Below are 26,622 nucleotides of genomic sequence, written 5' to 3'. Positions count from 1 at the left end.
TGGGACAGGGAGGAGACATGCCACCCACTCTCAGCGACATGTGAAAAATCACCCCCCACAGGGAGGAGAAATGGGATAGCAGTAAACCGCCAGCCCCTGGGAACCCACCCCATAAGGTGGGAAGATACTTGCCCCCCACCCATGAGCAATATGGGAGCTGGGGTGTCCTTCCTTCTCTCTGCCCTTACGAGGGAATCCAAACCTCTGGAAACTAGAGTCACAATTCTGGCCTCTTACTGCCCCCCCACCTGCAAGAATGGGTTTAGCTAAAGCAGCCTCCCTCTTCCTCTATTCCCCTTGCAAAGAGAGAGGCAGGCCGGCTGCCTATTAAAGCTACCCCAGGGAGCTGTGAGCTAGGCTGTGGTTCTTGAAAGATGCATCCCCAGGCCATCGAATTGGTGAAAGTCATGGCAACCTTAGAACAGAGCCCCCACCCCACTTAGAGCAGGAGCTAGCCAATGCAGTCTCAGCCCCACAATGCTGCTGCCCCTGGGTCAGGAAGACCATATGGAAATTCAGGTAGGGTGCAATTTAATTGTACAGAAATAAAACATGACTAAGAACTTGCTCCCCTCCTGCTAAATTCTTCACATACTCAGTGAAGAGGCTCCGAGTGCTGGAGGAAAACACAAAACAAGAGTCTCCCAGTTCTAGCCACTAGCCCAGGCCAGCTTCATTTTCTGGCTGTGGGCTTTGGAGGATTTAGAAAACAAACTCTTCACTATCTGAAGTGGCACCGATTTCCCACTGAGATACAACTTATTGTGACACTCTGGCAGCCATGGGTCCGAGTCTCTGCCCTCTCCTTTCTTAAGCATCCAGACATAGCCCATGATATAGCCAGTCATGAAGGCATCAAAGCCAGCTCGGTGAATGCCCCCTTCCGGGCGGCTCTCCTGAGACTTCCCGGCACAGGATGCAGTTTTAGTTTCAGAACAGCTCTGCAGGTGGACAGTCGAGCTTTGCTCATCAGTGCCCACCTGCTGCCCTTTGACTTGGTCGCTGTCCAAGGTGCTTCCTCTGGCAGCGAGGCTGATGTCTGTTTCTACTGGGGGGGCAGCTGGGTGAGTGCTGCTCTCCTGGTCTGTGGCACCCCCCAGATCCTCCTCCATCTTGACGTCTGTTGCACTGTCAGAGCCAGGCTCACGGTCCACGTCAATCGAACTCTCCACCTCCAGCAGGGGGCCCTCTTCACTGGACACGTTCCCTGCTGGCTCTGCAGGGGCAGGGACCATCCCAGCACCCAGACTGCCAGGACAGCTTTGTTTGCGTGGAGGACCGTCCTCCCCATTCTGAGCCACCTCCATGTCCTTCCCCCTTCCCGGACTTCCCTGCTCAGACTCTTTCACAGACTCCTCTGCATTCTTCCGTCGCCTCCACCTCTGCTTCCGCTTCTTCCGCTTCTCCTCTTTAAACTTCTCATCCTCGTCGATAATGAGGTCGATGTTGTGAGACCGGGAACACTTCACTCCGTTTGGACACCAGCCATAGGCCTAGTGGGAAAGGCACATGCCATAAGCAGCGACAGGAATGAGCTTCATGTTTACAGCTACGTTACCCAATGAGTGGGGAGAAGCAGCGTCAGCTGCACTGGGCATTTCTCCCAGCCTGACGCTTGTGGCTCCCTCTCCTCCGGGTACAGCAGCAGTTCAGGGTGTGGTCTGAACCACCAGTGATCCTTCCTGATGGCCTACAGAATGGCTGACACCCAGGGAGCGGAGTGGAGGCCAGGAGGAGATTCTCTTTAGGAAGTGGTCTGCACAAAGAAAGCTAGACACGCGAATGTGCATGGTGGGATTATGGCTTCCTCAGACACACCGGAAACTGGCCATGGTTAAGGCTGCGAGTGTCACGGAGGTCATGGATTCCCTGACTTCTGCAGCGGCTGGTGCTGACTCAGGGGCTGCCTGAGCCAGGCAGCCCCTGGGCCACCAGCAGTTTGGGTGTGTGGGAGGGGGCTAGGGGAGGCACATACCTCAGAGTGGGGGGCTCCCTGGCACCCACTGGCATAGCCCTGCAGCGCCTAGGTGGCGGAGGGGCCGGGGGTCTCCGTGCCACATGCTGCCTGAAGGCCCTGCCCCACAGCTCCTATTGGCTGCAGTTCCCCCCACTGCCTAGGAGCTGCAAGAACGCGGAGCCAGGTAGGAAGCCCCTGCCAGCCCCGCCAACCCTCCCCCCAGCACCAGCAGGGTCCTGCACTGCCCTTCCCTCCTCCCCCCAGAACACCCACAGCCGCCCCCCACCTGTTTTAGTCACAGCGGGTATTTTTAGTAAAAGTCATGGACAGGTCACGGGCCTGTGAATTTTTGTTTACGGCCCGTGACCTGTCAATGACTTTTACTAAAAATAACCGTGACTAAAATGTAGCCTTAGCCATGGTCAGACCGGAGCTTGTGCACCAGTAGAGTTACACCACAGATGAATTTGATCTAAAGTATAGGAGGCTGTATACTAGCTCAGGCCAGCAGGCCAACTAGTTCAGTAGCTTGCGGACAGTTTCTTCTGTCTACAGGAAGGTATTAGAAACCCTTCTGGAGGCAGCTGTGGGATAAACTGTCCACAGAAAGTTCTTTTAACCCCCATTAGTCAGAGGCTGGCTTGTTCCCTCAAGCAAGCGTGTTTATATCCCTTCCAGAACAGTTAATCAGTAATACTCCTATTAGTCACACAAGTGTCTAATCATAGAATCATAGAATCTCAGGGTTGGAAGGGACCTCAGGAGGTCATCTAGTCCCACCCCCTGCTCAAAGCAGGACCAATTCCCAACTAAATCATCCCAGCCAGGGCTTTGTCAAGCCTGACCTTAAAAACCTCTAAGGAAGGAGATTCTACCACCTCCCTAGGGAACCCATTCCAGTGCTTCACCTTCACCACCCTCCTAGTGAAAAAGTTTGTCCTAATATCCAACCTAAACCTCCCGCACTGCAACTTCAGACTATTACTCCCTTCCTGAATCAACAGAACTTATGGCCTCAACCTGTGGCAGTGAATTCCAAAGGCTAATTGCGGGTTGGAAGAATGTTTCCTTTTCAGTTTTGAATTTGCTACCTTTCAGTGTCATTGTATTATGAGACTGGGTGACCAGAAGGTCCCAATCTATCTCCCCCACACCATTTATTTTGTATGTGTTTGGCTTTCTATACTTGTGTCTGCAGGACTAGGTGCTGATACTACTCACCGAGAATGTTTCGCAGACTTGGACCTTATTTGTCTCTTCCACCTTGTGATCGGTGTCTGCCATGGAGCAGTAGCGATAGTCTATGTATGGAGACATGCTTGCGGGGTAGTTACAAAACTCAATGGATAGGTGCTGGCTGCTGGAATCCTTCCGCTTGCAATTCTCTCGTTTGCTGGAACACACAAAGATTCAGTCAGGCTCTTTGCAGAAAGCGCAGGGCAGAGCGGGGAAGTCCAAAGGGAACTGTTCTCAGAGGCAGCTTTTCGCTAGTTATTTTTCTCGTCATGAGGCATGTTTAATAATAGTTCCTTCTCTTCGGCCCTAGAGAAGGGTTCTTTCCATGGGCAGCGATCTCGGGGCACTTGGCTAAAGCTGTTCAGAAGGCACATGCGGAACTCTGACACAGCACAGGAATAACTTAAGGGATCAGTTCTCGGGGTGGACGACTTCCGTTAGAGTCAGGAGGAGTTCTGACTAGAGGGCCTCAGAACAGAAAACAGGCAAGTCAAAGAGCTGACCTAGGGACTATCCAGCCGATTCCTGCAGTTCTTGCCTCCTCGTTCCCAAAACAAGTGCTAAAAACAGCTTTAAAAACCACTGGGTGAAGTTTAGGGGAGAGATTCAGGTGGGCTGCACCACTGCCAGTCATCTGGTTCAGGGCCAGATTCCTACTGCAGCTAAAGCAGAGGCCAGAGAGTGTAACAACTGCAGAACTGGGGCCTTGAGCTATGGTACAGATAGACAAGACCGATGTACGTGGCTGCTTCCAACTCCAGTCTGCCAGGAAATGCCCCCACAGCAGGGAGAATTCTGGGTGGGATGAAGAAGGGAATGCTTACACCCCGGAACAAGGAGCACACGCCCCTCAGTGAGACATGAGCGTCGCGGTTCAAGGGAAGGCCACAGCAGAGAAAGTGCCCTAGTACTGGAGACCTGACACCTGTTTGCCATGGCAGCGGAAGGGCCATCAGCAACCAGTCTGATTTTAACACCAATATTTCAATTCCATGTATAGCTGCACTGAGTCCTCTGCTGGATTATTTTAATAAGGGGAATCTGCAGAGACAGCATCTTTCCCTGCTTAGATGTTTGCCTTCCTGGTGCTTGTTCTCCACCTGAGCGCTAAGGAAATGAGAGCTTGTCCTCCTGCCACCATCCTTAGGCTGGAACAACAGGGGAGAGGCACAGAGTGATCATCTCTATGGGATGCGTGAGCAAGGCGGTGTAGTTCGTGTCTGGAAGCCAGCGAACCTCCCCCAAGCCCTCAAAGTGCAGGAAGTGTCACATACCATTTCTTGTAGGCGTACTCCAGGTAGGAGGCTACAAAGCGGGTCTCGAACTCGGAGGCGTATTTGGTATCGTATATCCCAGCTGGGAACATCTCCGAAAGGTCAGCAGTGAAGGTGCCAAGACTGTCAGGGAGGTGGGCGTAGAAGCACTGGTACAGGAACACCAGATCTATCAGGCCATTGTGCAGAATGAGGGGTTTCTTTGCTCGGATCAGCTCCAAGAAGAAAGCACGAACGTTCTGGCTCTGGTTCTCATTGCCCTGGTAAGGCAAGGGTTAAAGTCAGGGAGCCTCAATCTGCCCATCCAGCTGCACTTACCCACTGGCTGTCTTCAATATAGCCACTGTGCGCCCTATGCCAGGAAGCCCTTGTCCCCAGCCTCTGTTACTGAAGCGAGACCCACCCACTGCTCGTTCTGGACAGGGGAGTGGCCCAGCAGCATGGGGACAAGTGTCTCCTAGAAAGATGCAGGCTGGACGTGAGGGGAGAAGAGAAGTGAAGCCACTTGGAGGACAGACAGTGCAGTCAGGAGCCCCACAGCCAGCCTTTCAGCACCCTCTCCTGGCTCTGGGGATTAGCTAGCCCCTAGCAGCACTACTCAACCCACAAGGCATTTCTGCACACCAGCCCAGGAATTCCAGAGGATCATGGAAAATGAATGTTTTCCCATCCACCAGGACCTTAACAACATCCCTCACCACTGCTTAAAGTCATGTACGCCCTTTTGGACCCACGCATTTGACCTTCAAGAATGCAGCTACAACCCTGGTGAAGCTTGGAAGGCTGAATGGAGTTCACAAGAAGTCACAAACACACACCTTGTGAAAGACTCAACACAGAAGATCCCTGGCTTTGATCTCCCACAAAGCTCATGAGCAACCGTAAACCCCATCCGCCCAAGCCATGGCAGATGTGGATACTTGCTGCACAAATGGAAAATTAACGACCCTCTGGTGTGCGACTGTGGTCACTCAGAACAGACGATGGAACATAGAACAACTCAATGCTCGATTCACAAATACGAAGGAGGCATCACAGCAATACCCCCTGCTACTCAGACGCAATTACCTGGCTTAACCATCTAACTTGTAAAATTATAGTTGTTGCTCTTTTACATCATTTACATCAGCCATGCGAAGAAGAGTGAGTAGTAGTTTGGACCTCCGTACTGGATCCACACAATCCAGCTCCATCTCTCTCTCAAACATCACGTAGCCCCAGCTCCGAAACCCCCAAGGATCGCCCTTTGTGACAGCCTGGAGCAGACAGGGCTGGGGAGCAGATTTCCTCCTCCAGCGTGGAGGGCTGTACCTGAGCTCCCCTTTAATGACCGTGATCCGTAGGATAAAAAGAGGGGCCCTTGTGACAGGGAATCTCCCCAGTGCACATAGGTACCTTGTCATTGCCCTTGTGGTAGGGAATCCCCTGCGAGTACTGTTTGTTGAAGTCAAAGCCATGTTGCACCAGAAACTGAACTGACTGAGGTTCGATGATATACTCCTCCATACACAGCAGGGTCAGGTTGTAGATTTGGCAGAGGTACGTATTCTCAGACTGAAGAGACAAATCAACAGGAGAAAGTTAGACAGACCAGTAAGACAAGTCATACAGCAAACAGCCATGGCCTGGGACTCCTAAGCAACTGTTTCACTAGCGGCTGGGACTGGAAACAAGACATGGGAACTTAAAGCAACGTCTCCCACCACTCACCTTCTACCGCCCAGTCCAGCCAGGGACTCAGACCTCCTGCAGTGTTCCAAGTGCCTTTGACTTCAGCGAGAGCGGATGCTGGGCTCCTCACCGTGAGCCCATTTCAGCAGAAACTCTGCTGCCTACAGAAGTGTGTCCTATAATAACAGATCTACTGGCACATGTATCTCTAGCCCAGCCATCCACTGAGAATCAGCAGCATCATATGAAAGGCTCCTTTCGCTAAGTCACTAACTTTTAACTAAGGCACTGGCTCCTGCTACACTTTGTCCAGATATGACGACAGACAGGAGTGGTTTGAGCTGGCAACATACCTTGTCTGGGAGATGTTTGAAACAAGCGATTCCTAAAGACAGGACAGAGCGTGTTCTGGCAGCACTGCAGACAGCTTTGTATCTCTCTTCAATACATCTGCATTGAGAGAGGAGAGGTCAGCTGGGGCACCAATAAACAGACTCGCTGCAATGACCGCACACAGTACTGCTCTCCTTGAGGCACAAACTACTACCGATGGCAGCTATGGGGGCTTCAGGTTTGTGTGGCAGACTAGTCCCCCCCTTCCCTACCTTAACGATGAGCCCTTATTCTGGACCCCAGGATATGCTGTTGCTGCTCCTGTCTCCCTTTCACCTTGTACAGTCTCTGCACCAGGGAGATCGGGATGTTCCCACCCCCATTGTTCACAACCACAAGCAGCTCAAGGTCCAGGATGTGTGAGAGCACAGGACACAGCTAACTGGAAGGAGGTGGGTCCAGGTTGGTACCTCTGGTCCTTTATAAAGTCAACTATAGCACAATCAGAGCTTTCAGTTCTGTGAACTACACAGTGCGTCAGTCAGCAACTTCCACAATCACAAGTCTGAGGCCAGCTCTCTCCCAGTCCCCAGCTGGAATGGTGCTTTCAGCGGAGTCTCCCAGTGACAACTTCCAGAAGGAACTGTGCTTGCAATGTGGCTGCTAGCCTCACTCTGTTCTACCAGCAGGACAGAGCATCAGGGGTAACAGCAAGAAGAGGTTCCATCCGTAACAGCAGGAGTAAAACCACTTTGGCACGAAGGCACCCAAAGAGATGATATTTTAAGACAAGCAAGAAAATGGATGTAAAAATGAATGCAGCATTCCATCTAGGAGCAGGGTTTGGCATTCAAGAACAGCACGTTACTTACTGGTTTAGCAGACTCTTCCTCGCTCCGAGACCACTTAGCTCCTGCAAAGAGGGGAGATTTGGTTAGTAATCATAGGGTTCCCTCCCCTTAAAGTCCAATGCAAAGATTAACATCTCCTCAGAGTGAACTAGCAACAGAGGGTCCTGTGGCACCTTTAAGACTAACAGAAGTATTGGGAGCATAAGCTTTCGTGGGTAAGAACCTCACTTCTTCAGATGCAAGTAATGGAAATCTCCAGAGGCAGGTATAAATCAGTGTGGAGATAACGAGGTTAGTTCAATCAGGGAGGGTGAGGTGCTCTGCTAGCAGTAGAGGTGTGAACACCAAGGGAGGAGAAACTGCTTCTGTAGTTGGATAGCCATTCACAGTCTTTGTTTAATCCTGATCTGATGGTGTCAAATTTGCAAATGAACTGGAGCTCAGCAGTTTCTCTTTGGAGTCTGGTCCTGAAGTTTTTTTGCTGTAAGATGGCTACCTTAACATCTGCTATTGTGTGGCCAGGGAGGTTAAAGTGTTCTCCTACAGGTTTTTGTATATTGCCATTCCTGATATCTGACTTGTGTCCATTTATCCTCTTGCGTAGTGACTGTCCAGTTTGGCCAATGTACATAGCAGAGGGGCATTGCTGGCACATGATGGCATATATAACATTGGTGGACGTGCAGGTGAATGAGCCGGTGATGTTGTAGCTGATCTGGTTAGGTCCTGTGATAGTGCTGCTGGTGTAGATATGTGGGCAGAGTTGGCATCGAGGTTTGTTGCATGGGTTGGTTCCTGAGTTAGAGTTGTTATGGTGCGGTGCGTGGTTGCTGGTGAGAATATGCTTAAGGTTGGCAGGTTGTCTGTGGGCGAGGACAGGCCTGCCTCCCAAGGTCTGTGAAAGTGAGGGGTCATTGTCCAGGATGGGTTGTAGATCACTGATGATGCGTTGGAGAGGTTTAAGCTGAGGGCTGTAGGTGATGGCCAGTGGAGTTCTGTTGGTTTCTTTTTTGGGCCTGTCTTGTAGCAGGAGGCTTCTGGGTACACGTCTGGCTCTGTTGATTTGTTCCTTTATTTCCTTGTGTGGGTATCGTAGTTTTGAGAATGCTTGGTGAAGATCTTGTAGGTGTTGGTCTCTGTCTGAGGGGTTGGAGCAGATGCGGTTGTACCTCAGTGCTTGGCTGTAAACGATGGATCGTGTGGTGTGTCCGGGGTGGAAGCTGGAGGCATGAAGGTAGGCATAGCGGTCGGTGGGTTTTCGGTATAGGGTGGTGTTAACGTGGCCATTGCTTATTTGTACTGTGGTGTCCAGGAAGTGGACCTCCCGTGTAGATTGGTCCAGGCTGAGGTTGATGGTGGGGTGGAAGCTGTTGAAATCATGGTGGAATTCTTCCAGGGTCTCCTTCCCATGGGTCCAGATGATGAAGATGTCATCAATGTAGCGTAGGTAGAGAAGGGGCGTGAGTGGACGAGAGCTGAGGAAGCGTTGTTCCAGGTCAGCCATAAAGATGTTGGCATATTGTGGGGCCATGCGGGTGCCCATAGCGGTGCCACTGGTCTGGAGGTATATATTGTCACCAAATTTGAAATAATTGTGCGTGAGGATAAAGTCGCAGAGCTCGGCAATAAGTTGTGCTGTGTCATCATCAGGGATACTGTTCCTGACAGCTTGTATTCCATCTGTGTGTGGGATGTTTGTGTAGAGAGCCTCTACATCCATGGTGGCTAGGATGGTGTTTTCTGGGAGGTCACCAATGCATTGTAGTTTTCTCAGGAAATCTGTGGTGTCACGGAGATAGCTGGGAGTGCTGGTGGCGTAGGGTCTGAGTAGGGAGTCCACATATCCAGACAGTCCTTCAGTGAGAGTGCCAATGCCCGAGATGATGGGGCGTCCAGGATTTCCAGGTTTGTGGATCTTGGGTAGTAGATAGAATAACCCCGGTCGGGGCTCTAAGGGTATGTTGATTTGTTCCTGTGTTAGTGTAGGGAGTGTCCTGAGTAGATGGTGCAGTTTCTTAGTGTATTCCTCAGTGGGATCTGAGGAAAGTGGCCTGTAGGATTTGGTATTGGAGAGTTGTCTGGCGGCCTCCTTCTGGTAGTCAGAGTGAACTAATTACCCTGCCACAAACTGTTAGGAGGCAGCTAAACTGAAGAGCTAGGTGCCAATTTAAATCCTGTTGCACGTTTGACAGAAGAATGCTCTCCTTCACCTACAGGCAGGTACTGCCTGCTGCATCACACAAGATCGAAGGGTGCTTCAGATCAACCATCAAGCCCTTTGGGGTGCAGGACCTCAAAGGAACTAAACAAGGACAGCTCACCTGGGCTATTGTACACAAGTCAGGGCAGTGTATTGCAGAATGGACGATGAAGAAGCTGGCAAAAGGAAGATAAAAGATCTCATGGGTTCTATGAAAAGAGGCTTGAAAACTAAGGTTTATATTCTGTAGTAAGAAGATTCAGATGGGCCCTTACTGGCCATTCAAAGAAGGGGGAAGCCTCAAGAACACAAAACTAACCAGTTTACATCAAGGAGAGGATCAAAATGAAGCAAGACGAGGATTGGGTGGAATTCTGGAGAAGCCTCCCTACTCCAAGGATAACGAAGTGTGTGGAACAGACTCCCAGAGACAGCCACAACCATATCAAATAGGCACAAGCATAGTGGGGACAAATGGATATGACAGTGCAGAGACAAGAGCTAGAGGGCAAGAGACAGCATCTCTCCTTCCATCCCCAAGTGTAGCATTGAGATAAAGAGTCACACATCTTTGATGTAGAAAAGTAGGGGTCCTTGTCCCACTCACCGTGTCAACAGCTATGAAACTAGAGGTTTTTATGGCCAGGAGCATGGACGGCCACAGCTCCTTGAAGTTATCATTCTGGACATCAATGACAGGTACTTTCAAGCAGGTCATCTTCACGCAGGTCATGCTGCTTCCAAAAATGAGAGACAAAAACTCAAGTTATTTAAAACTTCAAGGAGTCATTGACCAAAGAGAATCTCCAACATAATGGACACATTAGAAATGCTGACCACTATTTTGCAGAGACAACAGAAGAGCCAGTTATGATCTCCACCAGGAACTCCCACCGATTTCAACCAACAATTCAGCAAGGCAGAACCAAACCCTCCCAGTCAGTGGCAAAGTGTACTCCCGGGGAACAACCCTGTGCCAGAGCTTCTGAAAGGGGCTGCTGCCCTTTGTTCACAGATTCTTTCATGAGCAAGTGTGCATGGATCAGAGCGGAGGCGGCATCGCTGAGTACAAGCTACGCCGCGCAGACCATTATGTGCCATTCCTAGCCAGCCTCTGCCTAGAGCAGGGGTTCTCAAACTGGGGGGTCGCGAGCTGTCAGCCTCCACCCCAAACCCCGCTTTGCCTCCAGTATTTATAATGGTGTTAAATATATAAAAAAGTGTGTTTAATTTATAAGGGGGGGGCACACTCAGAGGCTTGCTGTGTGATAGGGGTCACCAGGACAAAAGTAGCCCCTCTCCCCCCTCCCGGGGATAAACGCCCCCCCACCGCAGCCCTCCCGGGGGATAAACGCCCTCTCCCCCCTCCCCCACCGCAGCCCCTCTCCCCCCTCCCGGGGATAAACGCCCCCCCACCGCAGCCCTCCCGGGGGATAAACGCCCTCTCCCCCGCCCCGCACCGCAGCCCCTCTCCCTCCTCCCGGGGATAAAGGCCCCCGCCCCCCACCGCAGCCCCTCTCCCCCCTCCCGGGGATAAAGGCCCCCGCCCCCCACCGCAGCCCCTCTCCCCCCTCCCGGGGATAAACGCCCCTCCCGCGGCCCCTCCCGCGGCCCCTCCCGCCTTTCGGGCCCGCGCGGGCTCCTTGCGCTGCACCCCGGGACCCGCCGCAGCGCAGGGGGCGCCCCACGAGCCCCGGGCCGCGGTGCATGCCGGGACCTGTTATTCCAGGGCTCGCCCAGCCCGTGACTCACCCCGGGGCCCGCACGGGCGGAGGGAGCCGCAGCTCTCACGGCGCCGCCATGGTCCCGCTTCCGGGACTGGAGACCGGTCCGGAGCTCTGGCCGGCTGGGTCCTTCCCTTCAGGCGGCGCGGTCGGGCTGCCCGGACAGGTGCCTGTCTCCGGCTCACTCTAACCGCCGCTCTGCGCCCTCGAGGCCCCTCCCGAGCGGCAGCTCCGCGCGCGCAGCCACGCGCCGCACGCTCCTAAGCCAACGAACGTTTTTATTCATCAGGCGTTTGGAAAGGGCAGCCCCGAGTCCGAGCGGGGTCCTTGTGAGAGGCCGGACGGGGGAGGCGGCCGGTCTTCTCGGACACGCTGATTGGCTAATAACCCCTGATCCCGCCTCGTCCCTCGAATAGCTGATAGGCCAGACCTGTAGTGTCCAGTCCCAACAACACGGGAGGTGCTGAGCGCGAGTCTCGCTCTGATTGGCTCCTGCGCGCCTGGGAGCGGGCTCTGATTGGGCCGCGCGAGAGCGAAGCAGGTTCCCGGGAAAGCTGGGCGCGCGGGGTGAGTGCGGGAAGGGAAGGCTCTGTGCGCGCGGCCCCTGCTGCAAGGCGCCCGCTAGGCTGCGGGCGTCGCTCTCCCCTGGCTGCCGGCCTGCCGCGCGCCCGGCTGGGGGCAGTTTCTGGAGGCTCCCCCCAGCGTGCGGGGTGCGCGTGGTGTCTGGTTCACACACTACCCTCCCCCCCCCCCCCACGAGGTGCACTGAGTGTCCGGTTCACACACCCCCTGAGATTCACGGGGTGTCCGGTTCACTCCCCCCCCCCCCCGAGGTGCGCATGGTGTCCGGTTCACACCCCCCCCCCCACGAGGTGCACGGAGTGTCCGGTTCACACATCCCCACGAGGTGTCCGGTTCACATACCCCCTGAGATTCACGGGGTGTCCGGTTCACTCCCCCCCCCCGAGGTGCGCATGGTGTCCGGTTCACACACACCCCCCCCACGAGGTGCACGGAGTGTCCGGTTCACACACCCCTGAGATTCACGGGGTGTCCGGTTCACTCCCCCCCCCCCCGAGGTGCGCATGGTGTCCGGTTCACACACACACACCCCACGAGGTGCACGGAGTGTCCGGTTCACACACCCCTGAGATTCACGGGGTGTCCGGTTCACTCCCCCCCCCCGAGGTGCGCATGGTGTCCGGTTCACACACACACACCCCACGAGGTGCACGGAGTGTCTGGTTCACACATCCCCACGAGGTGTCCGGTTCACATACCCCCTGAGATTCACGGGGTGTCCGGTTCACTCCCCCCCCCCCCCGAGGTGCATGAGGTGCCCGGTTCACACACACCCCCCCCCCCACGAGGTGCACAGAGTGTCCGGTTCACAGATCCCCAGGAGGTGTCCGGTTCACACACCCCCCCGAGGTGCACGGGGTGTCCGGTTCACTCCCTTCCCCCCCCCCCCACGAGGTGCACGGGGTGTCTGGTTCACACACCCCTCTCCCCACGAGGTGCACAGGGTGTCCGGGTGTCCAGTTCTCTCCCCCCCCCACTAGCATGCACAGTGGCAGTGGGAGGGCGTGTGGTGTCCAGGGGGCAGGTTGGAGCTCTGGGGATGGAGGGTTGTTGGAACTGCTCAGGGCATAGGCGCTGACTGCGTGGGTCTCCGGGGCTGGAGCACCCATGGGGAAAAATTAGCGGGTGCTCTGCAGCCAAGCTCCCCCCACCTCTTCCCCGCCTCCTCTCTTGAGTTCACTGCGTTCCTGCTCCTCCTCCTCCCTCCCAGCATTTCTGCCCACCACCAAACAGCTGTTTGGCGGCGTTCCGGGAGGGAGGAGTTGGGGAAGAGGTGGGGTGGGGACTTGGGGAAGGGGGTGGAATGGGGGCGGGGTGGGAAGAGGTAGGACGAATGTGGGTACTTGGGGGAAGGGGTGGAGTGGGGGTGTGTGTGAGGGCCCTTGAGGGGGTCACCATAACAGTACCCCATTCACTCTTCTGTCCTCAGCCTGGCGATGAGTAAACTCCGGGCAGCAGCTCACAGCGGGCGGGGACTCCAGCAGGGTGCAGGGGAAGTGAGGAAATCCCCAAGGAGGTGCAGGGAGAATGTATCATCCCATAAAGGTGAAACGCTTTGGCTACAAGGATCTTATTGGGACACTGGAGTGAGGGTGACACCGTGACGATAGGCACAGTGTGAACGGCTAGACACGTACCAAACGAGAGCAGGAGTGAGCCAGGGTGCAAAGAGACTCAGGCAAATAAAACCATATTTTGTAAATAAAACCCTGCCCGTCATGGAATAATGTGCAGCCTCAATCTGACCATAGAATACGTTAATTCACGGCTGATCCTAATATCCTGCACTTGTACAGCACCACTCTCAATGGAGCCCAACTCTCTGGACTCCAACCTGCACCTTAAGTGCCATTTGGTGCTAAAATGGCATTGTGAGGTTCCTTGTTTCTTGTCTCTCAGTAACTGCAGTTCAGCTGTGCTCAGTTTACAAATACATATAAATTTCCTCTAACTGCCAGCCCTGCAAAATCACTTTTGGGATGTGAGAATCAGTCTAAGGGCTTGTCTTCACTACCCGCCGATCCGGCGGGTAGCAATCGGTCTATCGGGGATCGACTTACCGCGTCTAGTGAAGACGCGATAAAATCGATCCCTGATCGCTCTGCCGTCGACTCCGGAAATCCACCACGGCAAGAGGCGGCAGCGGAGTCGGCGGCAGCGCGGCAGCGGTCGACTTTCCCCCGTCCTCACAGCCAGGTAAGCCGACCTAAAATACGCAACTTCAGCTACGGTATTCACGTAGCTGAAGTTGCGTATCTTAGGTCGGACCCCCGCTGTAGTGTAGACCTAGCCTGAGCTGTTTCTTCCTCATGCGCTAGCAAGGACCAAGATTTCACAAGGTGAGCTTGGTTAACTACTCTGCCGATGTTGTATGAGCTGGATAGATTGCAGCTTCCTCGTACAGAGGTGGGTGAGTTCTGCTGGGCTAAGGGCAGTAAAAAGTAGTTGAAAGCTTACTTTAGTCACTGAAATCAGAAGACTTGGCTCTGATACACGCAGGGAGTTGACAGTCACATTTTCAGAGACATATAACATTTGAACCATAAGTTTCTGCTTCTTCCTTTTTTCAACATTGTTTGTTGTTGCACTTCCAAAAATAGACTGGCTGGTTTCTGGTCAGTTTCTCTGCCTCCTTCTCTGCTAGACCCATGTTGTTTGTCTCGGCTTCCTCGCCCCTGACATTGAAATCGCTTAGCCAGAAACTTATTTTGGTTAATGCATTCAGCTGAGCACAGAGAACACAGTCATAGAAGTGTGTACTAGTTAAGGGTTGGCATGCTCCAAGTTGTACGAGACACATGGAAAAACAGTCCCTGCCCTGATGAACGTACAGTCTATGAGACGACAAGATGCAATGGGAGACCCAGGTAAGGGTGGTAAATTAGAGGCTTTTTTTTTTTTCCCCCTCTAATCTGACATGTCTCTCCACTTCTGTAATGTTTAGGAGGGGAAGGCATTTGATGAGGGCCAGTATTTGTGGTGAGTCTGGTAGAAGTGAGGCTTTAGGGGGAAATTTGAGATTGTAGAGGTCTGGCGCACTGGGACCGGATGAATCCTAGAAACAGCTAGTGAAAGCCTTTTGGGGCCACACACCCTTCATGGTTTAGTGCAGGCTTGTCAAGGCTATTTTCTTTGTTTCTAGTTGTTTGTCCAGTCTGATGGAAAGACCTCCTTTGCCTCAGTAATGAAAGAGCAGCCAAGCCCTACCCCCCCCCCCCCCCCCCAGCTCCTTTAACCACTTGTCCTGTCTTCTGACTGGCATTTAATGTCTCCTTGCAGGCATGTTTCCTCCAGTGTCTGCGTACCATCTCTTCAGCCACCTGGCAGAAATCGAGGCCTTTCGGAAGAATTTGCTTGCCTGGTACGACAAATGCAAGCGTGACCTTCCCTGGAGGAAATTGGTACGGCAGGAGTGGGTCACCACAATACGTGGCTGGGTTTCCCCCAGTTTAAAAGATCCTGCCGTGATGATCAAAGCACTGTCCTTCCCTATGAACCTGTCAGATTGCATTAAAACTGAAGGGGCATCTAAAATCAGATTGTATCTTTCTCCACTGATGTGGTTTGTTTCCTTCAACTTGGGTCCTACAGGGAAACTAGACATGTCAGTTTCACCATGCGTTTCTAGTCAGTGTCAGGTTTTCATCCTTGGTCCCATCTATTGGGTTTGAGCTTCTAGTGCTGCAGGGAGGTTTTTATTTATCCTTAGCCCCTGACTGTTTGCTTGCCTGTTAGTTTATATTCCCTTGTTACTGCAGAATGTTCTGTTGTTCCCACTTTGTGCCAGCCCCAGATCTCACCTCTGTCCTTGCTAAGCCCACAGTAGCATTTGCCTGTTCCATGGTGGAATGGCTGGTGTGGTCAGAGATGAACTTTCACCGCTGTGCTGAGAATTATGTGGGGCCACCATTGTCCCATTTAAAAATCTCCGGTTCTGGTACCTGTGTGTGGGGTGGGGTGTGGGTGACCTTAGGGAAGGTTTCTCTGTTGGGATTCTAAACTTTCAGGATAAACTTTAGCTGGAGAAGCATCTAAATCCCTCACGCCAAGATCAAGAGAGATTGCAGCCAATTTTGTGTTGGCTTTCAAATGGTCAGACCAAATTCAGCATTAGTGGAAACGTTTGGGGGCCAATCTTTTCTTTAATTAGTATCTAAACTGTGCATAGAAAACAGGTAGTTGCTCACCTTTTCTTATTTGCATATGCAAATATATGTTTTGCATGTGTTTATGCAAATGTTTCCTGTGCATCTTTGGCCCCATTGTCTGAAAAAATAGTCCTAGCCCTGACCCTCTAACCTGACCTTCCTAAGAAACTCTGCAGGAACAAAGTGCTTTCCAAGGAAGGTTTTGAATAGAGCTGTTTTCAGGTGGCCAATAGCAGCTGGAAGCTGCAAATCCCAGCTCTCTTGGGATTCCTAAAACTCCTCCATTTTAAGGAGCTCTTATATCTAAATTGAGTTACACTTACAAATTTTGTCCTCTGCCAGTATTTGAACCAGGGCTCAGATATCAAACACTTCCCAAGAGGAGCTGCTCTTCTGCAAGCTAACTGGTGTCATGCCAAACACTGGTGGCGTCTCACTAGTGCTGAATTTGACTCTCTCTCTTTAGTGCAAATGACCCTATCCGAACAAGGTGTGCATCCCCATCGCTCCCTGAGCAGAGTCCAGAGCTGAGAACTCTGTCCAGTTCCCTGAAATTCCCTCTGCCTTCTCTTTCAGGCTGCAAGCGAATCCGATACTAACAGAAGAGCATATGCAGGTGAGACAGAGAGAACACAGGCTGTCTGCTTGGGCTTCTTTTCTCAGGCAGGTTTGTCGCGGCAGATCGTCTTTGCCTAGCACTGCAGAGTTAGCAGGGTGCATTGTGGGGGATGGCAGCGTCACTGTGGAGAAAAATACTCCGAACAAATCACGCTGCTCTCCCAAAACCAGACGCAGCCCAAAACTCCTCTAGACTCTTTCTGAAAGAGGCCAGCAGCGTGGCCCTGGCAAGGACCCAGCATCGCAGGGACGAAGCTGGACAATGATGGTGCCGCCCCCTTAGGCTCAAACGGCCTGGTCTGAGAGATGCAGGAGAGCAGCATGAGACAAATGGGGAGAAAACTGGTTACCAGTAGATCTTCTGGGCAGTAACTTTGGATACGTCAGTGGCCCCAATTCTAAGCCTGCTTCAGGTATAAGGGACTAGTGCAAGCTTTGGGAGGCTCTGCTTTCGCCCCAGAGAGACCTTGTGCATAGGCACAGGGCAAGGTGTTGAATTGGGAGGGGGCCTTCCAGTCCCCCACGGTGCTCTTGCTTTTCCTTTGTGCCTGCAGTGTGGGTGTCGGAGATCATGCTCCAGCAGACGCAGGTGGCTACGGTGATTGACTATTACAACAGGTGGATGCAGGTGATTGTCCTTTGTCTCCTCCTCCTGCGCCCGGAGCCCTGAATTTCTGAGCGTGTCTGAAACCTCGGCCATTGCATGTCTCGTCCCCGGCCTGCGGGTCAGCCATGCGTTCGGGTTCGTCGCGCTCTGCAGACCCGTCCTGTGCCAGCCAACAAACCTCTGTTTCCTTTGCAATGTAGAAATGGCCGACGCTGCAGGCACTCGCCAAAGCTTCCCTGGAGGTGAGAATCCCCCATGGCAGGGGCCTGAAAACGCCCCCGTTGATCTTTAATCCTGGGCCCTTTGCGACTAGTCTTAACCCCTGGCTGTGTGTCTTGGGAACAGGACGTGAATGAGCTGTGGGCAGGACTTGGCTACTACTCGCGAGGGAAGCGGCTGCAGGAAGCAGCACAGAAGGTATCCTGGTGGGGGGGCAGTTGTGGAGGGAGGGGGTATTTCCTACATCCCTCCTCTCCATGCTAGTGCCCGCTGGCTGGTGTGGGGGGAAGCCCAGTGCCACGGCTCTGTCCCCAAGTGCTAGCCAAAAGCTCCAGAGTGGGGCATGGCTGATGTGCCCAGCTCACGTTGGGAGACGCCAGGTCCCTACTCAGCTCCCCTCTCCCCTCAGGTGGTTTCCGAGCTGGCAGGTCAGATGCCCGCGACGGCCGAGGAGCTGCAGAGGCTGCTGCCGGGAGTGGGGAGATACACAGCAGGAGCCATCGCCTCCATCTCCTATGGGCAGGTGATGAGAGACCCGGCGCTGCCTGTGTGCCAGCGTTGCCGCGGGGGTGTCAGGCTGTGCTGGCCTTGGCGCCTCAGCCGTTAGGAGGGTTGGGGAACATGCCTCTCCCTGGGGCTGCCGTTAGCAGCTCATGGCCCCTCCTTGCCCCAGGGCAGTTCCAGTGCTACTTGCAATGGTCCCCCTGCCTCGCTGAAAGCTGGGCTCTCCCAGGGGGGTCTGGGCACTGAGAGGAGCCTCTTGCTGCTGCTTGGGCACTGGGAGCCCAGACCAGCTCCAGCCCTCCGTGGGGCACCCTCCCAGCAGACTTGCTTGGCCTGGGGATTGCTGATCCCTCCAGTTACCCCTCCCTGGGACCGGCCTGGCCGAATGCCCTCCCCTCCTAGGGGCACGAGCTCGCACATGCCCTGAGATGGTGACTGCTGCTCTTCTGTCTCACGGGCCAGGCGACGGGAGTGGTGGACGGGAACGTGATCCGAGTCCTGTGCCGGGTCCGATGCATCGGCGCCGAGTCCAGCAGCCCGGCTGTCACCGACAGACTCTGGTAGGGGATTGTTCTCATCCCAGGAGGCGAGGGGGGGGTGGGTTGTAATACAAACAGGAGTAAAGTACACCAGGGTGGCCCGGGGGAATCGGTCACGGGAGGCAGCTCTTCACCTCTGCTTACCACGTCATTGGGGCAATCGGTTGCCTTGCAGCCCAGTGGATGCTCAACAGACAAGCAGTAGCCCAGTGGGCAGGACGTGGCTCCCTTGTAGGCCCATACAGGGCGTAGGCAGGGATTGGATCAGCCCTGGAGATGAAATCCCCCACCCCACCCCCAGCTGCATACAGGATCGTGCCTACTGGTGCATGCAGCAGTGCAGTCCCCTAGGCAGCACTGGAGACCAGCGCTTACGAAGTACCGTCCAAGCGCCAGCGAGAACGGTCACAGGAGCGGCCGTGTCGCTAAGCAGGGGCTGGGATTCTCGGCCGATCTAAGCAGACGAGGAGCCGGCGCGTGGTGGCTGCAGCCGGCTTTCAGGGGTCACTGGCCAATCGCGTGCTCTCAGGCGCTCGGCACGGCGAGAGGCGCCTTGGAGAGTGTGGGCCTGCGGCCGTGTCTGCTCGTTGCACCAGGGGTTCCCAGCCTTTTCACGGGCTCACTAGGCAATGAGATTGGCTCTACAAGCCAATGCCGGCTGCCTCTAACTGCCATGAAGCTTGGGCTGCTCCCATGGATGGGAACCTGGGGTTTGGAGCCCCCCGATCCCCACTGTCGGAGAGAGCCATCACTGGGAGGAGGTTGCGGGGAGGTCCTGGTCCTGTGACTCTAGTAAGGTAGGAAGAGGGAGCCTAGAGCACTAGTCACACTAGCCCAACGTACTAGAACAGGAGCAAGCCCCAGTGGCCGAGAATGGCCCAAGCCTCCTCCGCCCTGGGTCTAGCTGGTATCAAGGTTCTGAGCCTCTCCCCAGCTGCGGGTAGGGCGAGTGGGTGCCTGTTTGCGGTGGGCTGTTCCTCTTCCCAGCTGATGGGATCTACCCCTGGTGTGTGGTAAGGAATGCTCCTCTTGTAACCAGCCTGCCACTTCTCGCTGCTCTTCGTCGTAGGGATTTGGCCAATGCTCTGGTTGATCCAGCCCGGCCAGGAGACTTTAACCAAGCCATGATGGAGCTGGGAGCTACCGTGTGCACCCCCAGGGCCCCGCTGTGCATCGAGTGTCCTGTGAAGCCCCACTGTAGGGCGCGTTGCCGGGTAGGTATTGTGCTTTTCTGCATTCAGCTCAATCCCAGTAGGTCAGTGGTCTGTATGTAACCCCCACGCCCTTCATAAAAACGTTTGCTACTAGGAAGGGGGGGATCGAGCCCCAAGTCCCATTCCCTGCTTTCCCACCGCCTCCCTCTGGACCCCGAGCAAGTCACTTCCCTGCCTTGGGATTCCCTCTGAGACGGCTTCCCGAGAGCCCACTTCGACTCCAGATTCCATCAGTCGGGGATTTTTATTGGGCGCACAGCAATGTTACGCTGAGCTGAGCGGACTCAAACACAGGGGGGTGGATGCAGGGTACATCCCAGATCCAAAATTACACAGAAACCTTCTTCCTTTATGTGCATTTACATACAGTATCACATTGCATTTCCTCTACATTGCATCACACCTTCTGGGACTGGCTTGGTTACGTGGTAGGAACCAAGCCCTGTACAGAACGCTCTGTCCATCCATGACTTACTCTTTACTTCAGCGTTACGTTCCAGGATGATCCTGTATGCTGTGGTTCTTCCCACTGTCAGTGGTTCCCTGCGGGTTCCTCCTTATCGTAGCTAGCACAGACATTCTGTCTCCAGCCTGCTGATCCATTTACCTCCCTAATCCTGTCTCCCGAGAATGGAGGCCTCATGCATGTCTAATTATGCCAAGCCCGCCTACGCTCTGTAAACTGAAGGTGGTGATCTGGAGACATACACACACTCCCTATACGACAAGCTGCTGTTCTTTGGGGTTTTGGTTTTGGAGCTTGGGAACTCGAGATGGAAGAGCCTGGTGGGGTCATTGAGGCGCATCCCTGGGGCTGGCCCAGAATCCCGCCCTGTGATATCGCCAGTGCTGGGTCCAGTCCAGGTTTAAATGACCCAGGCTATTCCTGCCCTTTCTCTGGGCGGGCCGGTTCCACAGGCTGATCAGTCCCAGCAGTGGGAAACCTTCCCTGACAGTGATCCGTGTTTCCAGCTAAATGCTACCTATAAACCATTGGCCCTTAATGTCATAGGTTCATGGGGCCAGAAGGACTGTTCCATTGGATCGTCTAGTCTGAGCTCCTGTCTAGCACAAGCCAGTGAATTTCACCCGGTCGCCCCTGCTCGAGCCCAGCCAGTTGCGTTTGGCTAAAGCGCACTTTTGTCCGAGTGTAGCCAGCTGTTCTGACTACACTCACTGTGTTCAAGAGACCAAACTTAGCCAAACGTATTGTCCGAAGATAAAACGGTGCAATATGGAAAGGAGACATACGCGGCCTCTTTCCAGGGAGCGGTTTGTATCTCGCAGCACGTTCACCTTGCGCAGAAGTGTGCTTCGGAACCGTGCATTTCAACGAGCGCTAGTTACAGTGTGTCTTGACAAGTTATAAAACTCGACGGCACTAAAATCCAGCACACCTTGTTTTGTTCTGTCCTTTTCCTGTCTCTCTTTTGGATGCTACGCTCTAAACCAGCCGTCTTCAGAGCTGCCTGCACTAGAATATAGAACAAGCATTTCTTGTCTTTGGCAAGTTCTCTGTTAGCTAATGCCAAAGCTGACTTCGGCTTTGCAAAGAGTTATGAGATACTCAGCACGAGTGAACAGAATTGTAGCAAGACCGTAATGCATTCAGTTAACATAACTTCCCAACACACACATAAAATGTGTAGTATATTAATGCTGTGTGCATAATACCCAGACTATGCCTAACCTAGATGTATTGGCCAGTAGCATCTTTCGGAAAGGCATCCAATCTAGATTTAGAGACATCAAGAGATAGAGAAGCCACCACTTCCCTTGGTAGTTTGTTCCAGTGGTAAATCACCCGCACTGTTAAAAAGCTTGGTTCCCCTCTCCCTGTGGCGTTTACCCCCTTGGATGTATAGTGTACAAGTTCCCAGACCTGTTCACGCGTGGGCTAAGCTCTCTTCTGACTCCTGGCCGCAGTGTCTTTGGGTACCCACGTCTTGTAACGTGTCATCAGGGGGCAGCTTGTGGCTGGTGCCAAATACAACAGACGCTGCAGCGTGCTGCCAGGTTTGAAATGGCATAAGAACGGCCACAGTGGGTCAGACCAACGGTCCATCTAGCCCCGTATCCTGTCTTCCGACAGTGGCTGGTGCCAGGTGCTTCAGAGGGAATGGACAGAACAGGGCGATTTTGAGTGATCCAGCCCCTGTCGTCCAGTCCCAGCCTCTGGCAGTCAGAGGTTTAGGGACACCCAGAGCGTGGGGTTGCATCCCTGGCCCTCTTGGCTAATAGCCATTGCTGGACCTGAGCCTTCCATTGGCAGCTGAGGCCTGTAGCTGACCCTGTCCTTCCTTTGCAGGTGGAGAAGGAACTGGAATTCGCCTCCAAGAGGCTGCTGGGAAAAGCCGCCTCCAGTTGCTCCCAGGCGCCTGACATCGAGGAGTGTGGTAGGTGCTGGCCGGGGATCGCCACCTCTTGCCGTGCTCTCGAGGCTTAGCCCTGTATGGAGAGCACGTCTTGACCCCTTCGCCCCCGGCGAGCTCTGAGCTGGTGGGGAAGCCCCGCCCCGGGGCACAGCGCGGCGAGAGGCAGCAGCGGGGGCCAGGCGGTGTGCGTGAGCGGTAGGGCTCCTGGCGGACTCCCCTGCTGGCCCGTGCAGGTGGAGTGCCCCAGCTCTGCTGGGTTACACTGTGGGGATTAGTGTCACATAGAGGCTAGTTTGGGACGTGGGGGCGGGGAGGTGCAGTGACTTACACACAAGGAGGAGACGTTATGGGAGTGTCTGTTGCCCAACCTCGAGGGGGTCCCCCCCAACACCTCCTTGGGGTGCCTCGTCTGGCTGATCCTGGGCTGAGCTGGTGCCTTCTTGGGAGCCCCGTGGCCAGCCACTGGAACAGCTGCTCTCGGGGCTGGAATAAATCCATCAGAAGCGGGTTATGGGGACCCTGGGCCTCCTCTCCTCATGCCGTGAACAGGGCAGAGGTGCAGCCCCCGATCCCCAGGTCTGATGAGGGCCGGTGCAGTGACACGGACTGACCTGGTGCCGCGTCTGATTCACAGCCGCCGCCACTGCAGGCAGCTGCTCCTTGTGCCCCCCTGCCACGGAGCCCTGGGACAGCAGCCTGGGCGTGGCCAACTTCCCCAGGAGAGCCGCCAAGAAGCAACCCCGGGCAGAGCGGACGGCCACGTGTGTGCTGGAGAGGAGAGGCCCCCGGGGGGAGCCAGAGTACCTGATCGTGCAGAGACCCAGCTCCGGTAACTCGCAGCTCGGGTGTGCGCCAGGGTGGGGATGGAAAGGGAGGCGTTGGTGTCTGTGGGAACGGAAGGATCGCTGCCCCAAGGGACTGGGCATGCTGGGGGGGCAGGGCTCACTCATCCCAGGGGGCCGGTGAGAGAAAAAGCCCCTCACTGCTGTCTGACCTCGACAGGCATCAAACACCCACAGCCAGCCCTCCTTGGCTAGCGGGAGGCGGGGGGGGGGGAACATGGGAAGGATCCCTGCAGGGAGACCCCCGCCGGGGGCTCTGGCTGGATTAGAGAGGTGAGCATCTGAAAACAACAACCCGGAAACGTCCAGAAAAAAATGGTTCTTTCCCCAGACCCGATAAGGAAAAATTGGAAAGAAGCTGGTTAGATGAAGTGTTTGCTCTGAGTGACCAGGGACAGGGTTACGAGGGTGATGCTGTTACTGCTGCTCTTCGGTACTTCTAAACGCTCTCGAATAATAACCAATAAGTATTTAACATGAACAAAACGTTTCCCTGGCCACATGAGGTTCTTTATCGACGTGATCAGGACAGATCTTTTTCCCCACTGCTCCTGAGCCCAGAGAACAGAACCTTCCTTTCGGTTTACAACAAGACTGCCGTGTTCTGTGCTCGGTATTTTATACAGGAACAGCTGTTTTATCCAGCACTTTGCCAGCCGGAAACCTCTAAAAACCAGCATTTCTGATCGCCATTAAAATGTCGGTTTATAGTCCGGTTGCTGCGGGGCCAGCCAGGGGCTGGGGCGCGGGAGGGGGTTTGGAGCGCGGGCTCTGGGAGGGAGTTTGGGTGCGGGAGGAGGCGCAGGGTGCCGGATTCAGGGGCCGCTCACCTCAGGCGGTTCCCCGCAAGCGGTGACCTGTCCCGGCGGCTCCTAGGCGGAGGCGCGGTCAGGTGGCTCTGCCTGTTACCACTGCCCCTGCCCCAAGCGCTAGCAGCGCAGCGCCCATTGGCTGGGAACCGTGGCCAATGGGAGCTGCGGGGGCGGAGGCAGCGCGCAGAGCCGCTTGTGGGGAGCCACCTGAGGTGAGCAGCCCCCGAATCTGGCCCCCTGCACTCCCTCCCGCGCCCCAACCCGCTGCCCCGAGCCCCCTCCAGACCCCAAACTCCCTCCCAGAGCCCACGCCCCACACTCCAACCCCCTCCCTCTTAGTTAACTGGCATTTTTCACTTACCGGCACCCCCCTTCCCCCAACATGCCGGATAAAACAGCTTTCACTGTATATTTTTTTCCTATTTGCCAACAGGCGAAAAACAAAACATGTAAGTACCTTCGTGTGCAGCTACAGTCCGTCCCCAATGCTAGGTATATTTGTCATTGTTATTTGAATCAAAACTAAAGAAGTTATACTTGTTTATTTCATAAACATCTCAAACAGGACTTTCTCGTGTGCTAACTAAATTGTACGTAATACATTTCGCATTCTTGAAGAAGTAAATAAAGCTTAGTTTTGATAATCAAATAACTACTTCAGATCCTTTCCCCCCCACCCTCCAAATTTCCACTTTTTTCCACCCCTCTCCCCAATGGCTTTTTTTCCCCCCGTGACTTCAAAATTGCCAGAAATTGTCCATCCCCAGTCTGGATACAGCAGCGGAGGCGCAGGGGCTGTGCAGGGCCCGAAGGTGCAGCCGTTCTGTCAGTAATGATCCTGACTGCAGAGCAGGAGGGGTGATCAATGGTCACGGGCGCCCCAAATCCAGCCACTGGCAGCAGGGCAGCTCCCCTGTGCCTTGGGCTGTCTTTGGGGGCTCCTGGGCCTGACCCTGCTGCCTCTTCTCCTCTCGCTTCTTGCCTGCTTGGCAGAGACTTTACAACAGCCTCCAGGATCGACCGCGTGAGCCCTGTGCCTGCTCTGAGCAATACCCGCAGGCATCTGGAGCGCTCGTGTTGCAATTGACACGGGGGGGAGGTAATCAGAGGGACGTGATCTTGAAGGGACAATATCCCGCAGCCAGCCAGGGCAGGAAATGCTTGGACAGGCCAGTCAAGATGCGCTCTGTCCCAAGAGGCTTTTCCTAGCCCTGACCCTGGCCTGTGAGCAGAGGAACGTTGGGCCCTGGGTGTGGTGGGAACCAGCTGCCGCCCACAGCGCCCTTTGGAGATGGAAATCTGGCTGTGCCAAACGTGGCCTGGCTGCCCATTCCTTGCTCTCTCCCAGGCTTGCTGGCGGGGCTCTGGGAGTTTCCCAGCCTGGCCTTGGGGCCAGGGCTGAAGGAGAAGCAGCAGAGGGAGGCGCTGTTGGCTCATGTTCAGGCCTGGGCAGGAGAAGCCGTGGCCAGAGGACGCCTGCGGCATGTCGGAGAGGTAAACAAGGCCACGCGTCCGTCCTGGGGCGGGTAAAGGGTTCGTGGCGAGTGGGGCAGCTGACGGGAGCGCAGACCGGCCCTGGCGTAGGTCCAGGGCATTGGGGCCGGATGGGGAGGAGCTGTGGTGCTGGGCTCTGAAGCGAGTCCTCCGCCTGCAGCCAGGAAGCTGGTGCCCAAGATGTGACGGCTGAGGGCCAGGAGGCCAGGGAGCGGCGCTAGGTAGTGGCAGAGCAGAGGGTCCCTGGTGCCCTCGCCTGGTTGGTTGTTCTCCTTTGCTCCCCCCCTTATAACTCCCTTACAGCCCCGCCCCAGCCACCGTCACCCTGTCGCTGAGTGTGGATGGCGCTCTGCTCGCTCGCGGTGCAGCCAGAGGGGGGCGCCGCTGAGCAGCGAGTGCTTCCCCCACCTGGGGCTGCAGATCTTTTCCTCTGCATTCCAGGTTGGCCACGTCTTCTCCCACATTCACCAGACGTACGTGGTCTATTCGCTGCTCCTGGGCGGGGACCCCGAGGCGGCCTCGGGTGGGCGGGACGAGGAGCTGGAGCGGCCAGTGTTCCGGTGGGTGACGCAGGCAGAGTTCCAGAAATCGGCCGTCTCCACTGCTATGAAGAAGGTACTCGACCCCACCCCGCACCCCCCGATCCCTGGGAGTGGGGGGAGGGGCTCAGCCCTGTGCATTCCCCACGGGGCTCCTGGGAGTGGGGGGGAGAGAGCTAAGCTTTGGGATTGCTGGGAGGGAGGGGGGCTCAGCCCTGCCCCACACTGGGGTCACGTGAAAGGGGGCCAGGGGCCAGCCTGGCACGACCCCTTGGAGCTGTGGGAAGGGGCCTGTGGCGCTCCCTCTCTTGTGCTTCCCCTAGGTCTGGAAGGCGTGCGAGCGGCAGAGCTGCGAGGAGAGGGGGCCTGGCCAGGTGAGTGCGTCTGCGCCGCGTCTGCCAGGGGCAGCTGAAGCCGTCCGGGCCGGCCCCGGAGCCCGCAGCCCCCCATCCTGCAGGGCAGGCTTCCCCGTGATGCTGTGCCTCAGCCCTGGTTGGGAGGGGCTGTTGCTGGGGCAGGGTCAGTCTCCGGCCCCCCAGGCCTTGTCCTCCTCTGGGGCGGTCGGCTGGGGGCCCCCCTCCATCCTTGCCGGGCTCCCCGGGCCAACGGCAGTCGCCCCACGTGTCTCCGTCCCTGTAGGGCTGCAAGCGGAAACGGGGCGCCGATCCCTCGCGCGCTGGCCAGCAGAAACGGGGCGCCGATCCCTCGCGCGCCGGCCAGCGGAAGGTGGAAGCAGACGGCAGCCTTCCCCCGAGGCAGCTCTCCCTCGACGCCTTTCTCAAGGCCCCCGCTGGGGAATGACCGTGGCCTCCTGCTCCGGCCGGACCCGCTCGGACCGCACCCAATGGTGAGGCCCGTCTGGAGGGGATGGAGGCTCCAGACT

At 55.3% G+C, this 26,622-nt stretch overlaps 2 protein-coding genes across 3 annotated transcripts; one reads left to right on the top strand and one right to left on the bottom strand.

Moving 5' to 3' along the window:
- Positions 1 to 514: 514 nt before the first annotated feature.
- TOE1 (target of EGR1, exonuclease) lies at positions 515 to 11,348 on the bottom strand. Of its 2 annotated transcripts, XM_065409049.1 has the most exons (8): positions 11,275 to 11,348; positions 10,130 to 10,256; positions 7,344 to 7,384; positions 6,492 to 6,588; positions 5,863 to 6,021; positions 4,468 to 4,727; positions 3,179 to 3,350; positions 515 to 1,493 (listed from the first exon to the last, which is right to left on the bottom strand). In XM_065409049.1, the coding sequence occupies exons 2-8, from the start codon at positions 10,253 to 10,255 to the stop codon at positions 651 to 653; spliced, it is 1,698 nt and encodes a 565-aa protein (XP_065265121.1). In that variant the 5' UTR covers position 10,256; positions 11,275 to 11,348; the 3' UTR covers positions 515 to 650. The 2 variants fall into 2 exon arrangements, with proteins under 2 accessions (XP_065265121.1, XP_065265122.1); XM_065409050.1 differs by lacking the exons at positions 7,344 to 7,384; positions 11,275 to 11,348 and having other exon boundaries at positions 10,130 to 10,206.
- Positions 11,349 to 11,780: 432 nt separating this feature from the next.
- On the top strand, positions 11,781 to 26,540 carry MUTYH (mutY DNA glycosylase). Its single transcript, XM_065409390.1, has 16 exons — positions 11,781 to 11,813; positions 13,258 to 13,373; positions 15,108 to 15,229; positions 16,553 to 16,592; positions 17,149 to 17,222; positions 17,402 to 17,443; positions 17,547 to 17,618; positions 17,830 to 17,943; positions 18,387 to 18,484; positions 19,533 to 19,677; positions 21,986 to 22,073; positions 22,687 to 22,881; positions 25,055 to 25,200; positions 25,642 to 25,815; positions 26,063 to 26,113; positions 26,379 to 26,540. The coding sequence occupies exons 2-16, from the start codon at positions 13,265 to 13,267 to the stop codon at positions 26,538 to 26,540; spliced, it is 1,632 nt and encodes a 543-aa protein (XP_065265462.1). The 5' UTR covers positions 11,781 to 11,813; positions 13,258 to 13,264.
- The last annotated feature ends 82 nt before the right edge of the window (positions 26,541 to 26,622 follow it).

Source organism: Emys orbicularis, chromosome 8, assembly GCF_028017835.1.
Source record: "Emys orbicularis isolate rEmyOrb1 chromosome 8, rEmyOrb1.hap1, whole genome shotgun sequence".
Taxonomy (NCBI): Eukaryota; Metazoa; Chordata; order Testudines; family Emydidae; genus Emys; species Emys orbicularis.
The sequence above is the reverse complement of the archived record's forward strand: the minus strand, read 5'-3'. Positions and strand labels throughout refer to the sequence as shown.

Excerpts from the sequence above, each read along its gene's own strand:
- TOE1 (XM_065409049.1), bottom strand. The coding sequence starts at position 10,255 with ATGACCTGCGTGAAGATGACCTGCTTGAAAGTACCTGTCATTGATGTC. Across the intron at positions 3,351-4,467 it reads GAGTACGCCTACAAGAAATG|CAAACGAGAGAATTGCAAGC; the intron begins GTATGTGACACT and ends TGTGTGTTCCAG. Across the intron at positions 1,494-3,178 it reads AAGTCTGCGAAACATTCTCG|GCCTATGGCTGGTGTCCAAA; the intron begins GTGAGTAGTATC and ends CTTTCCCACTAG.
- MUTYH (XM_065409390.1), top strand. The coding sequence starts at position 13,265 with ATGAGTAAACTCCGGGCAGCAGCTCACAGCGGGCGGGGACTCCAGCAG. Across the intron at positions 17,619-17,829 it reads TGCAGGAAGCAGCACAGAAG|GTGGTTTCCGAGCTGGCAGG; the intron begins GTATCCTGGTGG and ends CTCTCCCCTCAG. Across the intron at positions 26,114-26,378 it reads AGGAGAGGGGGCCTGGCCAG|GGCTGCAAGCGGAAACGGGG; the intron begins GTGAGTGCGTCT and ends CCGTCCCTGTAG.